The 13,712-nt window shown below is 32.7% G+C and overlaps 2 protein-coding genes across 4 annotated transcripts; one reads left to right on the forward strand and one right to left on the reverse strand.

Moving 5' to 3' along the window:
- The first annotated feature begins 4,602 nt into the window (after window positions 1-4,602).
- LOC108461356 (E3 ubiquitin-protein ligase RFI2-like) lies at window positions 4,603-8,560 on the forward strand. Its single transcript, XM_017761187.2, has 6 exons — window positions 4,603-5,251; window positions 5,859-6,028; window positions 6,397-6,455; window positions 6,988-7,013; window positions 7,116-7,500; window positions 7,821-8,560. The coding sequence occupies exons 1-6, from the start codon at window positions 5,056-5,058 to the stop codon at window positions 8,299-8,301; spliced, it is 1,317 nt and encodes a 438-aa protein (XP_017616676.1). The 5' UTR covers window positions 4,603-5,055; the 3' UTR covers window positions 8,302-8,560.
- A 173-nt stretch (window positions 8,561-8,733) lies between these two features.
- On the reverse strand, window positions 8,734-13,416 carry LOC108464511 (serine/arginine-rich splicing factor SR30-like). Of its 3 annotated transcripts, none has more exons than XR_008277237.1 (14): window positions 12,923-13,263; window positions 12,562-12,627; window positions 12,400-12,474; window positions 12,211-12,313; window positions 12,084-12,130; window positions 11,787-11,844; window positions 11,515-11,564; window positions 11,333-11,389; window positions 11,111-11,250; window positions 10,940-11,026; window positions 9,755-9,849; window positions 9,255-9,288; window positions 9,098-9,160; window positions 8,734-9,015 (listed from the first exon to the last, which is right to left on the reverse strand). XR_008277237.1 is itself a non-coding variant. In XM_017764854.2 (14 exons), the coding sequence occupies exons 2-14, from the start codon at window positions 13,004-13,006 to the stop codon at window positions 9,001-9,003; spliced, it is 879 nt and encodes a 292-aa protein (XP_017620343.1). In that variant the 5' UTR covers window positions 13,007-13,012; window positions 13,276-13,416; the 3' UTR covers window positions 8,734-9,000. The 3 variants fall into 3 exon arrangements, 2 of the variants coding, with proteins under 2 accessions (XP_017620343.1, XP_052879889.1); XM_017764854.2 differs by lacking the exon at window positions 9,755-9,849 and adding an exon at window positions 13,276-13,416 and having other exon boundaries at window positions 12,923-13,012; XM_053023929.1 differs by lacking the exon at window positions 9,755-9,849.
- Between the last annotated feature and the right edge of the window lie 296 nt (window positions 13,417-13,712).

Consider the following 13,712-nt stretch of genomic DNA (forward strand, 5'->3'; position numbering starts at 1 on the left):
AACATGAGTAGTCTCATGTCTAAACCCTAGACTCTCAACCATTTTGCAAAATAGCCCCTCCATTAGCTAAATTAAGCTACAAGGGTCCCATAAGTACAAAAATTATCAAGAAAAGTCATCAAAATCACTTACTTATGAGAGAACTTAATGGCTGAAAGTTTCAAACTTCAAAAAACCCTTTCTTGTTGATAATTTCGGTGGAGAAGCTGAATGATAAAAGATGAAGTCCTTTTTGTTTTATTTATCTTATTTCTAGTTAAAATAAGCTACCAACTCCACCAAATCTTGATTTTTTTATTCATCTTTGTCCCTATGGCCGGCCACCCCTATTGAAATGGGCCTATTTGCCCTTTAAAGACCTCTAATTATGATTCTCTAGTTCTTTAACACCATTTTCTAAAAAAAACAAAACTTTTTTCCTTTTATGCGATTTAGTCCTTTTTTTCACAATTAAGCATGCAATCGCTAAAATTATTTCACCAAAATTTTCATGCACTCATATAATCATGCTATAACACATAAAATAATTTTAAAAATAATTTCTCCAACCTCGAATTAGTGGTTCTGAAACCACTATTCTGACTAGGCTCAAAATCGGCCTGTTACATTAACCAAGGTTGCAAATTCAACAAGAACTTTAAGTTCAACAAATTCAAAACCCAATATACATGCCATAAATTCGAAATAACGAATTAACATACTATAGAAACAAAATCTAGATAGTGTGACCTTCGAAGTTGATCCGTCCAACCAGTTTTACAAAATGTTAACTACAAAAAACAAAAAAATAAACAGAGTAAGCTTAAGTAGTTTAGTAAGTCCATAGATGAAATTCAAATCACTTACCTCAATTAAAAAATTTGAAAACTAAATAACTTAGATTAATTAAACCTAACCATAATTTACGAGAACACATAGAATTAGTATTGAAAATGATTCATCATATGCTTTACGTTCCATAATGATTTAATCCAAACTAATTTATACATGTGTATATATATTTACTTTTCATCACATTAATACCATAATGAAACATATTTACATGATCATTCTTGATACAAATATTCAAACGATTATGCATCATCATTTTAACATTAGTTACATATTTTCATAGCCCGATGAACTATAGTAACATGACTTGGATACTCGAGTTCCCCAAAACACACCAAAGAGCGTTGAAATGCTAAGAGAGGCACTGAAGTACAATCCCATACAAGCACGTGTTCTAACCCTATTGGCATGCCAATCGTATCCTAATTGTTCACTACGTTCAAGTAAACATTTAAATGAATTCATCACATTAACAAATCAGAGGCACTTCCACATAAGTAATTCCATATTATGTAATAATTTACATTAATTTAGAAATCATACCATTCATAGTTCTCAATGCAAAACATTTACAATCTCAAAATTTTTAAGATTTACAGCAAGTAACAAGTACAAAAATATATTTATTAATACACTATGAACTTACCAAAATACGGTAGCTATTAACACGGGACGACTACCCGATGACTTTTCATTTCTCGCGTTTATCAATCAACCGATCCGTTTCTTGATCTATATATAATATTTTTATTCAATTAACTAATTCAATATCATAAAATATATAAATTTACATTTTTGACCCTTTAACAATATTTTATACTTTTACCCTAAACTTTTATATTTTATATGATTCGGTCCCTAAAATCGAAACTATTTAAAATTTCACATTTAACCCCTAATATTCAAACCCGAACAAACCAGCACCTTATATAGCCTTTAAACATTCAAAAATTTCAATTTAATATGCTAGATTTTTACAAAATTTCATATTAATCCATAGGTTTAAAACTATAAAAAATTCCTTTACTTCTTATTTAAAAATCAAGATTATTTATCATTTAATCTCGAGAACACCTAGAATTCGTCAATGGCAAGTCTTAAAGCCTTTAACAGTTTTACGAAATAGTGATTGAGTTAGCTAAATTAAGCTATAATGATCTTAAAACCATAAAATTTACAAGAAACAGATAGAAAAACCACTTACATGCATGAATTTTGTGATGGCGGAACCTTAAAGCTCTTTAATGGTTTCCTCTCACTATAATTTCGGTGGGAAAAAATATAAGGAAGAATAACTTGTTTTATTTTTATTTTGTTTATGTTTTCATTAATCTAATTACTATCCTTAATAATATCATCACAATAAACTAATTATTAACCTTTAACTGTCCATATAAATTTATTATGGTCTAAATACCATATAAGTCCTCCCATATTTACTAATTAAACCATTTATTTAATAAATTTCAATAGTGATTAAGTTTTACAACTTTTACGATTTAATCCTTTTTCCTTAATTAACTAACCAAACATTAAAATTTCCAAACAGAACTTTCACATACCAAAATAATAACTCTGTAAATATTTTATGGGCTTAGTTTATAAAAACGAGGTCTCGATACCTCATTTTTCACAACTACTTGACTTTAAAAGCAACTTATTTGAACTTAACTATTTGTTCAACTAGCAAAAATTTATCAAATCAAAATTCAATATAAACTATGTTTGACTCATATAAAATAAATAACAATAAAATACGAAATCAGTGTCAAAATTGTGGTCCCGAAACCATTGTTTTCGACTCCACTGAAAACGAGTTGTTACATTGTAGGATCTTTGGAAAATGGTATTTATACCCTCTAATTCATTTCCAAATGTTGGGGTTGTTGTGGAAGTTAATAGAGTCATTGGGGATGAAAATACCAGATGATTAAATTCACCTGCAACAATGAGTATCGATACTTGCTAACAAGGTATCGGTAATTTTTACATTTAATGCAAAGTTTAGTGACCATTGTAGCTAAAGATATCGATACCAATGGGCTTTTATCTATACCATATGAAAAATATCGATATTGGATCGATACTTAGCTAAATTGCTTGAAAACAAAATGTCGATTTGGTATCGATTTTTTTAAAACTATTGATACTTACTGACTTGTTTTAAAAAAAATTTAACTTGGTTGAAAATGTTTAACTCAATTGAAACCATTTTAACTTGATTTTATCATTTTGTTAATTTTGTTCAACTTCAACTTTTATTCAAAAACATTTTAATTTGTTATATCAAAACATATTATCAAATAAAGCTAGTTTAACAAATAATAATAAAATCAAGATAGTTATCTATTTTTATTTTTGAAAATTTACACACCTTAAAATATTATCTACTTTCCAATGGCTTATCACTTCTGTGATAAACTACTCATATCTCTTGAACAAAAAATAAAATAAAAACCATATATATAATTACAAGAGTTAATTGCATTATATATATCCAAACTATGACCTCATTCTAAATTAGTCCCTAAACTTTAAAAATTATAATTACATTTCTAAATTATAAATGTTCTATCAATAAGGTCTTTTGTTATTAAAATTATTATTTTAACAACTAAATTAAATATAATATCTAATGTGCCATAATTTAAAATGAGACAGTTGAGACCTTACTGAGGATTTTGATAGTTCTAATCAAGTTGGGGCACTAGTATGGCTTTAGGGTAATGGTTATAGTGGTAGTAGTGTTGATAGGAGTTGAATTGTGCATGTTGACATTCTTGGGTGACTTTGTGTGGTGCTTGTTTGGGCTGGCCACGATTAGTATTTATTGGAGGTGTTTAATGATAGACACGAGGCTTACACTGAGTGGTTGAAGAAACATTGGTATTTAAAACATCAAAATCAATTAAATAAATTGTTAGAAAATTTTAATCTCTTGATAATGTCAACAGATTTATTATTATAATATTAAAATTAATTAAAATAATTAATTTAATCTCTTTCTAAAATTTAAATTTGTATTTTATGTTTTTAAATTAACCTTAATGAAGTTAACTTAAATAATTCATCTTTAATAATTGTCTATAAAACTAAATTTCTTTAGATTCTATTATTTTAAATTTTTCATGATAAGCTAAAAGTTAAAAAAAAAAACTTTGCAATTAAATAATTTTATCTTCTATGCCAAACAAAATACATATTTTTTAATCAATTATTTACCTAAACAAAGAACAATCAATTAATTTAATTAATTGTAGAGATTTTCTTTACTTTTGGCTTAGCATAGAAGATTTAAGATCATATAATCAAAAGAAATTTAAGTTTCATAGACAATTATTAAATATGAGTTATTTAAGTTGATTTCTTAATAAAATTCTAAACGTTAGGAGATTAAATTAATTATTTAAATATTAAAATAACAAACTATCAAGGGATAATAGATTTGAACAATTTATTTATTTGATTTTAATGTTTTGAAATTTAAATTTTAATATTGAAAAAATTAAAATTTTTGGTAATGGGATAAATAACAATTTGATAATTTTTACATATCATCTTAGTTTCTATCGCTTTTTTGCTTTAATCTTTTAAAGAAATTTTAAAAATAATTTCTTTTAATGTGAAAATGATTTGACATGTTCCTCAATTGTGATAAGAATTTTAACATTTGAGTAATTAAAATTAAAGCCTTCTCTAACGGTAGTGATGAAATTGTAAAGATTTTTTGAGTAACCAAAATAAAAGCTATCTTAAAATTTAGATGACTAATTGAATAGTTTAAACTTAAAAATTTATTTTTAGGAAATAACGTTTCTTTTCTATCATGTTTTAAATAAAAATTTCTAAAAATAAAAGAAGGAAAACGAAAACGTTGTAAAATAAGAGAAAAAAAATTGAAATAGAAGGACATTTAAAAAGAAAAATAAGAGTTCAACTTAATTTCTCATTTTTCTCGTAAGCCTTCCAAAAAAGGAAAATCTAAATTCTGTTCTTCTATGGTCAATCAATAAAGGAATTTAAGACGACGAGTCTTTTTTCTTCTTTTTTTTTTTTTTTTTAGTAATTTTATCTGGTTGGAATCGGAGGTTGTGTTAGTAAATTGAGGAGGTGGAGGAGGAGGAAGAGGGGCTGAATTTTACCTTTCTTTTTTCTTAATTTTAGGTAATTTAGGTTTTGAGATTCCGGGGGTGTATTAATTTTAACTTTATAACTGTTTTAATTATGGGATTAAGGAGCAATAGTGTGGATGATGTAGTGGTGGAAGACGGTGACGGAGGTGATGGTGGCGGTAATGTTGATTGCAGAAATGGAATGAAGTCTTTCGGCTCGGTTTCATGCTCGATTTGCCTCGAAACGGTTACTGATAATGGAGATCGATCGTGGGCTAATCTTCAATGTGGTCATCAATTTCATTTGGGTGAGTCAAAATTCTCAAGATTTTGCAGCTGATTTTGTCAAGAAATCTTTTCTAAAAAAAAAAAAAAGGGATTGAAGATCTGGGCTCAATTTTCCTCAGTTAATTTCACGGATGCCTTTAATTGATCATGTATATGAGAACTTTTGAACTTCTTATTTTTAATTTTTCAATTTTTGCTATTCTTTTAGCTGGATATGATAGTTTAGCTTCATAGAAAAGCATAACTAGTTGAATGAGACGCAATCTAATGGATTTTAGATATTCCAATAAATTGTTCATTTTTGTGGGTCTATTGCTTTGGCTGATTGGATGATCAGAGTGAATGTTGTATTGCAATCAGTTTCCCCAGATTATTAGTGTCGAAGGGTATCAAGTTAGAAGAAAAAAATTTATGTCTTTAGTTTCACTGATTTTATCGATATATTTTGATGAACAACAGCTTGAGAGGGGTAATTTGATGGACATTAGTTGAATTTGAAGGATTTTAGTGTATTCTGTATGTTACATTTGTTGTTTTTGGCAGACTGTGTAAGAAAATGATTGTTTAAAATCCTTTTTTTTAAGGTTCTAATTTATTATTTATATGTTTTTTAATTATTATTTTCAGATTGCATTGGTTCAGCATTCAATATAAAGGGTGCCATGCAATGCCCCAACTGTAGAAAAATTGAAAAAGGTCAATGGCTTTATGCCAATGGTTGCCGTTCAAACCCAGAATTTAGTGTGGATGATTTGACACATGATGACGACATTTATGATCTAAGTTTCTCTGAAATGGTAATGGAGTAACATTGCTATGCGAATTCTTTACATATAATTTCTGGCTTCATGCCATGCCTAAATGACTTTTTATTGCCTTACTTACGGTTCCACCATCCTATTTATTGATTTATTGAGTGATATGTGTTTTTTTTGAGCTCTTAGTTAATAAACCAAAGTTCTTTCACTGATTTAAACTAATCTTCATCATCTAGGTATGTTTTAAGTACAATAATTTCTGCCGAAAGTTCTTTGCAAACCTATACAATCATGTCTCCATGTTAGTGTTTGTTGTTTGCTTTCTTTATTTGCGTACACTTTAGGCTGACAGATGAGTTGAGTTGAAATCCATTTGCTGCTTACTTATTTTGGCTTTTTCTTTGTAGTCATTTGGAGTTCATTGGTGTCCATTTGGAAGCTTAGCACAACTTCCTTCATCATTTGAGTAAGCATTTTCTCATTTATTAAAGGTTGAATCGGAGTAGTTTTCTGCTTCAATTTCTATGCTGAGAAGTGATGATCAGTTGTCTGTTCTTCACATCAAATGTTTGCCACCTTGTGCTTTTTGTTTTTTAAGGGTTAATCTTTGCTATAAAGAGAGAGAGAGACAGAGAGTTTGGTGGAAATTTTGGGAGAGAGTTGGCATCTTCTTAGTTAGAAACTGATTTAGAAGTTGAGAAAAGGTTCATCCTCTGCTTATTATTTGTGGTAACAAGGCTCTGGAATTTAAGTTAGTCCGAGACAAATGGACCTAATTTTAACAGCTGGAACAGTAACAGTGAAATGGCGCCCTCTTTAGTAAGATTTATATGAATAAATGCCCAAACCTAAATATGTTAGTGCCATGGGCGCGTGTAAAATTCTCCTTTCATTTCTTTACACATCATTACATTTTTGTTTGCTTAGTTTTGTTTGCCGTGGTCAAGTTCCAACTATTATCTTTCCTTAATGTGTCATTTTCTTCTGTTATTTTTCAGGCAGGGAGAGTTTTCGTCTAGAACATGTAAGATATTTCCTTGTTTTATTAAGTAATGCTTGTTATTGTGGGTTTTATTAGTGAAGGTGTCTGGCCTAATATGCTGATATGAGTTATATTGGAATGCAGATCATGAGTTACTGGGACAACATGCTATCTTTGCTGAACATTCTTCTTCTGCTACTCATCCATGCCAATATATAGCTTACTTTGGGCCAACGATTCATCCCTCTTCCTCAAATTCCAGTGGAACTATTCCAGATAGTTCTAGCTTCCACAGTCACTGGAATGGTCCGTCTGTGCCTAGTGAGATACCTCCATCTTATGCTTTTCCTGCAATGAATCTCCATTATCAAGGTTGGGAGCACCATTCCGCTCCATTCTCTACATCTAACCGTCGAATTGGTGGTTCCGGTCAACCTTCAATTCCACCTGTCAGTCAAAGGTCTGCCAGGAACAGTTCAGATATGCCAAGACCAGGAACTTTTATGCATCCATTTGTTGCTGGCCACAGGTATAGCCCAAAGTAATGGAATCTTTTCATTTGATTTGAGTTTTCACTGCTTTTCGCTTGTTCTTTTATGGAAGATGCAAAATACATCATGTTCTCTTTCCTCACAGTCCTTACGGGAACTCCAAAAAAGGCTTAAATAAGACATTGAGAAAACATAGAGCTTGATTTTTTGGAATGTTGCTTCGTTTGTTGGACAAAATTATCATTCCAAAATATAGAAACATTTAGTTAAGAGGGTTACATTTTCTAAGGATATAGACATCAAACAGAATGGTTTTGTTATTTCTCTGCTGATAATTTCAAATGCTGCATTTCCACAGTTCTGGTACTAGAACAGCAACTGCAGTTGCTTCCTCATTTATCCCTCCTTACCCTGGTAGCAATGCCCGGGCTCGTGATAGAGTTCAAGCTCTTCAGGCATACTATCAACACCACCACCCTAGCAGCTTGCCAGCATTACGGACACCCATTGTTTCTGGCTCCCGAAGGCTGGGCAGCCATAGAAGTCATTGTCATGGTCATGTTGGACCAGTGGCCTCTTCATCTGACCATATGGGTGGCTTCTATTTCATTCCATCAGGTACTTCAGGTGGCCGGAGCTTTCAAGAGCCTGAAAACCCTATGTCATCTCAGTTCCATGCTTGGGAAAGAGACCATTTATCATCATTTTCACTAAGCCAGGTTGAGAGAGATCCAGGTTGGGGTGCACTCCATGAGGCTGCCACCAGTGGTTCAGATCCCGGATGCAGCTTCCGCCAGAGGCTTGGATCTGAGAGGCCACCTTCACAAAGTCGTTCATAGTGTTTTATTCCTTTATACCCCCTCCTGGGTGAAGCAAACTAAATCTTCTATGAATGAAACCATAATGTTATGTATGCTTGAGAGACGGATGAACGAATGCTCAAATCTCTGGATCCTGGCTGGCTGAAAAACTGTGTTAAAGTGACCCGAAAACGATCTTTATGATAGCCTTGGCGGTGTGCTTGACTCGGTCTCTACTTCTTTTGGCTTTGAGGATATAAAATAATTAAAAGAAAAAAGAATACCGTTTGATGGTAAAGATGGAATTTAAGCTTTACTTGATGGGTGTAGGTTATTTTACCATTGATTTCTAAAATAAACTAGTTTTCCAAACCAAACTAAAAGTACAAACAAACAGCTTGCTTCCGATTTTCAAGTTAAATCAGAAAGCTAAAAATTCTAATGACTGTTAAATTTAAATGGATATATTCATAATCTAAGTTTAATGTATTCCATAAAATATTAATGAAAATATCTAAAATAAAATCCGTAATGTTTATAATATTAGAATTAGAAGCTGTAAAATTGGTGGATCCAGAGAATGTTTTCTCCCTCCCATCCATTACACATCAGGTCCCAACCATTATGTTATAACAACAAAGAAGTGGTTCATGGTTTAATGTCATCATAGGTGGCATCCAAATATTAAACTACTCTTATGCTCAAGAGCTAGTCTTTGTAATCTCCATCTCCATCTCATCATTCAGATTTCTCCTGTCAAACCACACACAAACTCATCACAACCAAGCAAGAACGATGAGAATTATTAAGAGAAACTGAAAGGCAAGTAACATACAGATGGTGAATGAGAACGAGTTACACTTTGGCTCCTACTTGGACTGCGTTTCCATGGGCGAGGCTGCATATCCAAGCAAAGCATAAAGATTTCAACACAAGATAAACTATTGCAATTGCTCCCTCGCAAAACAAAAGACAAGTAGGAATCAACTTACAGATGGAGTGATTGATCTGGATTTGGATCGAGATCTGCAAAAAGTTCCACAAACAATGATTTCAATATCCAGAAATTCCTCTACTACCTTTTTTGTTTTTTTGGTCCCAAGGCCTCATCATCACTTCCATATTACGAATATATCACCCATCTTAACCAGAGCAACCAGCGGAAGGAGAACTATTACCTTAATGATCTCACTGTTCAGTAAAATATCTTTTCCTTTACAAGCTTATTATGATAGCTAAAGATCAAACCACACTGAATAGGGGCACAGATACGCATATCCTCAAATTCAAAGAGTGACAGTAGACCCTGATGGTCAAGCATTGAGTGGCAAAAGTAAAAGCACTTAAATCATAGTCATCCCGCTTTAAAATCGCTACTCATCCTGACATGCTGATGCAGTTTAGCTCTTTTTGCGCTCCATACATCACATATCAGAAATTTTAGACCTTTAATGGTTTTCCCGGAGGTGCTCTACAACAACAATAAATTTACCTCAACCAAAAAATAAATGAGTTGCAGGCATTTGAGCACCACATCCCATCAAAGTTCCTAACATCCAATCCACGGATTGCCGCAAAGAGCCAGATCTAGCAAGGAAACAAGGGAACCCTTATGAAAAAGGTATGATAACTGGCGAACCAAGTAAGCCTTTTACTGTATTACCCTCTCCAGTTTGGAAAAAAAATGTATTTTTTTACTGTAATTTGCAGGCTGGTAAAGAATAAGGGTTCGTATTACAGAATAGGACAACGTAAGTTCTATAATGTGGAAAATTAATTACTTTGATCTCGCATTAAACAAAAATATTTTGAAGAACTCTGTTTTTTTTATGGGTGTCCAAAATTCTCAGGCACGAGTTGATACCAAGAAGAATGGTGATTAAAAAACATAACACTCCATAATCCATTTTGATAGAAGATAATCCAAATATTTGATTAAACAAAGAAAAGTGTAATTCGGGAAACTACGTGAAGAAGAAATGGAAAAAGAGTAGACAAGAAAATATTACAAATGAAGTAGTCTGAAACTGTGGCTCACAATAAACAAACCAAGGAATGGATTACAATAGGGAGCTGAATCACCCCTTTAGGACACTTAAATGATTTTGAAAGCAGTAGCACAAAATTTGATGAGGGAGCAACCATCCAGAACCATTTTACAAACACACTTAGGTACTTGTAAGGAATGTTTTGCTTCAGCTAGAGCTTGACAAACAGTGTGATACTTGTAAAAACTAGTAGAACGGTGTTAAGCCCTTCTATCTCTAAAATATAACTAAAGTTCACACCTTTTTCTGCCAAGCCGAAAGCTGACATCCAACCGAACTACAAGTAATCGGTAAAAGGTTTCACATCACACAAAGACCATGAAAAATACAGGTCAAGACTCTTCAAGAAAAGGAACACAATATCAATCAAGTATTTTAATCGAAGTAAAAAAGACAGAAAAAGTGAGCAGCAGCATTAAATCCCACCATGCAAGTTATTTCGCTTCTAGAAGAATAGAAAGACTTGGGTATTAAGTTCATACAAAATGAGAATATTTAAGTTCATAGAATATTGAAAACGAGAATGTCACCAAGTTCACTTATAAAGTTTACAAATGCAGAATTGCAGTAAAATAAAAAGCATCAACAACATAAAAAGGAAGAAGTAAAAAATTAAACTTACGCCATACCTCGAATAGGAGCGGGCAGGTGACACTGAACGGGAACGAGGTGAGACAGACCTTGATACCGTTAAGTATTTGGCCCTTGGAGACTTGCTGTAAGATAGGTTAAATTAAGGGTAACTTCAATGGGATGAAATGTAAATCTTCTAGCAGATATTTTCACGAAGGGAGACTCACCTCCTGCTCCTGCTCCTGCTCCTGCTCCTGCTCCTGCTCCTATAACTATAACTGCGACTAGGGCTTCGACTATATGGGCTACGACTAGGACTTCTAGAGTAGCTGCGCTTAGAATCATATCTTGAATCATACTCCTTCACCTGAAAAAAAAGAAAATTAGATACGCTATCAAGTAATGTCACAGAAGCATAGATCTAAGACTTAAAATGCATCCAAACATACCCGTATGTAAGCCCGGCTAAATGCATTTCGAAACTCAGAGTCATCAAGCTTCCTTATCTGCCAAGTCAAGATAGCTAATTAGAGGAAGTATAGCCTTTTAGGTTAAAGTATACACAAATACCAACTCCATGTAAACAAGTTAAAACTTAAAAAGTCCACAAAGTTAAAGAACAGTGGCTTACAGCATATTTCATATCATCATAGTTCGTGTAATCTACAATCCCTGTCATGCCTGCAAAGAAAACGCAATAACATTAATATAAAAGTCAAATAATTTTTTCCTCAAGATAACTGTCAAACAAATGTAAACAAGAAGCAAATCATGTGCAGGAGCAAACTTGCAATGCATCATGTTGATAAGCAATACATAAATCCCAGAGGAATCTAAGCTATTTCATCCTATGGTTATGGAATGAAGTCCTTATGCGTTAAGGAGCATGATAAGGATTCTAACCTCCACGATCACGAAACACTTGAGAGAAACAGACATCCCCAGCTTTTCGCATGTGATCCTGGTCATAAAACAAAAAATCATTTAAAACGGAAAACACACTTTTATGCATTTCAAAAACCTTGATGCATAGACCATGTCACAACTTCAACTAATTTAATAATTAGTATTTATCATCGTTTCCCATATACATACACATATGTAGATCAAAGCCATGCGAAAAGGCAACAATCAAGGAAAAATTACAAGCACAGAAAAGGAATTGAGTAGTAAAGAACAAGCAATAGTTATAACACTCACCTTTAGGTCTTGCCATGAAGCAGAAGAAGGTAAACCAGTCACCAAAACTGCATATAAAGGGATTATGAGGTTAGAACACAGCAGCAGTTTGCCAAACTACAAAGATGATTTGGAAAACTATACATACCACGATAGTCAGAGCGCCTGGAAGGCCCACGGCTACTGCTACCACTGTAACTACTATAACGATCCACAGATGAAGGTCTTCGCCCACCATGAGCAAGTTCAACCTAAAAATAAAGAATCATAACCATTATCAGGCAGGCAGAAAGCTATAAAACTAATATATATGAACTAAACAAGATTAGCTACAAACCCTTAGACGATTCCCATCAAAGTTATAACCATCTCGACCACGAATTGCATCTTCAGCATCACGAGGATCCTCAAACTGCAATATGCAATTGTTAGATTACTGAAACCTAAAAACTGATTTCCTATTATTCTTTGCCTCAAATCACAAAATATTAAAACTCACCTCAACAAATGCATAACCAGGGGGCCTTGGTGGGATCTTCAAGTCAATATCAACAATGGGTCCATACTGCAATATAAAAGCATAAAATACTAAGCAAGCGGCAAACCTCCAAAACAAGATAAAGCAATGCGTTAAACAGTAATTTGGAAACCCAAAATTGATTAATCCAACAAAATTATTTCTTCCTCTTTTTTCTTTTTTCTTTTTTTTTTTTTCACACAGCTAGTTATGCCATATCTCCACTACCCAAAGTTAAAACTATAAAAATAGGTCACAGTAGAGCAACTTTTGAAACTATTTAGTAAAATACTGCAAGAATGAACATAGATGATGATTTAAGAATAACAAGGGAAAAGAAAACCTTGTAAAATAAATCTTCAACTTCCCTCATACGAGTATCCCCAGGCAGATTGCCCACATAGAGCGTGCGGCTTGAACGGCCCATTTTCCCCTGAAACAATACCCAATCTTAATCTAGAAATACAAAAAAGGCAAGTAACAAAAAAAAAATGGCGGTTTCAGTGATAAACAGGTTCATCCAAGACATAGGAAAATTTCGAAGAAAATTTGAAGAACAGAGAATACAGAGAAAAGGTCGGGTTGTAGGGATTTAGATGATAGATAATTCTGGAAGGTTATAGAAGAAGGGCTTCGTGGGTGGCTTTGAAACGATGAAAATGAAAAAAGACAAAACATGAATCTTTTCAACTTAACCCTATGCAATGGTTTGTCACGTGTTGGTGTCTGATTTCTTTCTTTTTTTGAAATTTCCAGTTGAAGCTGCTTTACGGTTTTACCCCCTCCTTCCTGGAAGTATCAGACGTGTTTTGAGCCTGTTGTGATTATTTTGCTATACGGAAATTTGGTTTGTAAGTTTAAAATATGTAATAAAATGGATCATTTTCTTCTAAAATCACTTTTGTATTAGATTTTTTTAGTGGCTTATATCAAATTTGAAGAAGTAAAAAGTTTGTATACAAGAAATAAGGACATCTTCAAGAAAATGGAGTACAGAATGAGTTTTATGGTTGCTTCATGGAAGCGTTTGAGTTATTGACATTATGAGAATTCTTAAGTAGGAGCAGTTGTGGTCTGGAGAAAGATTGTTTATTTAGAAATCTTTGAGGAGGATTGGAATACATAAGCATGAA

The sequence above is a fragment of the Gossypium arboreum genome, chromosome 13, assembly GCF_025698485.1.
Source record: "Gossypium arboreum isolate Shixiya-1 chromosome 13, ASM2569848v2, whole genome shotgun sequence".
NCBI classification, from domain to species: domain Eukaryota; kingdom Viridiplantae; phylum Streptophyta; class Magnoliopsida; order Malvales; family Malvaceae; genus Gossypium; species Gossypium arboreum.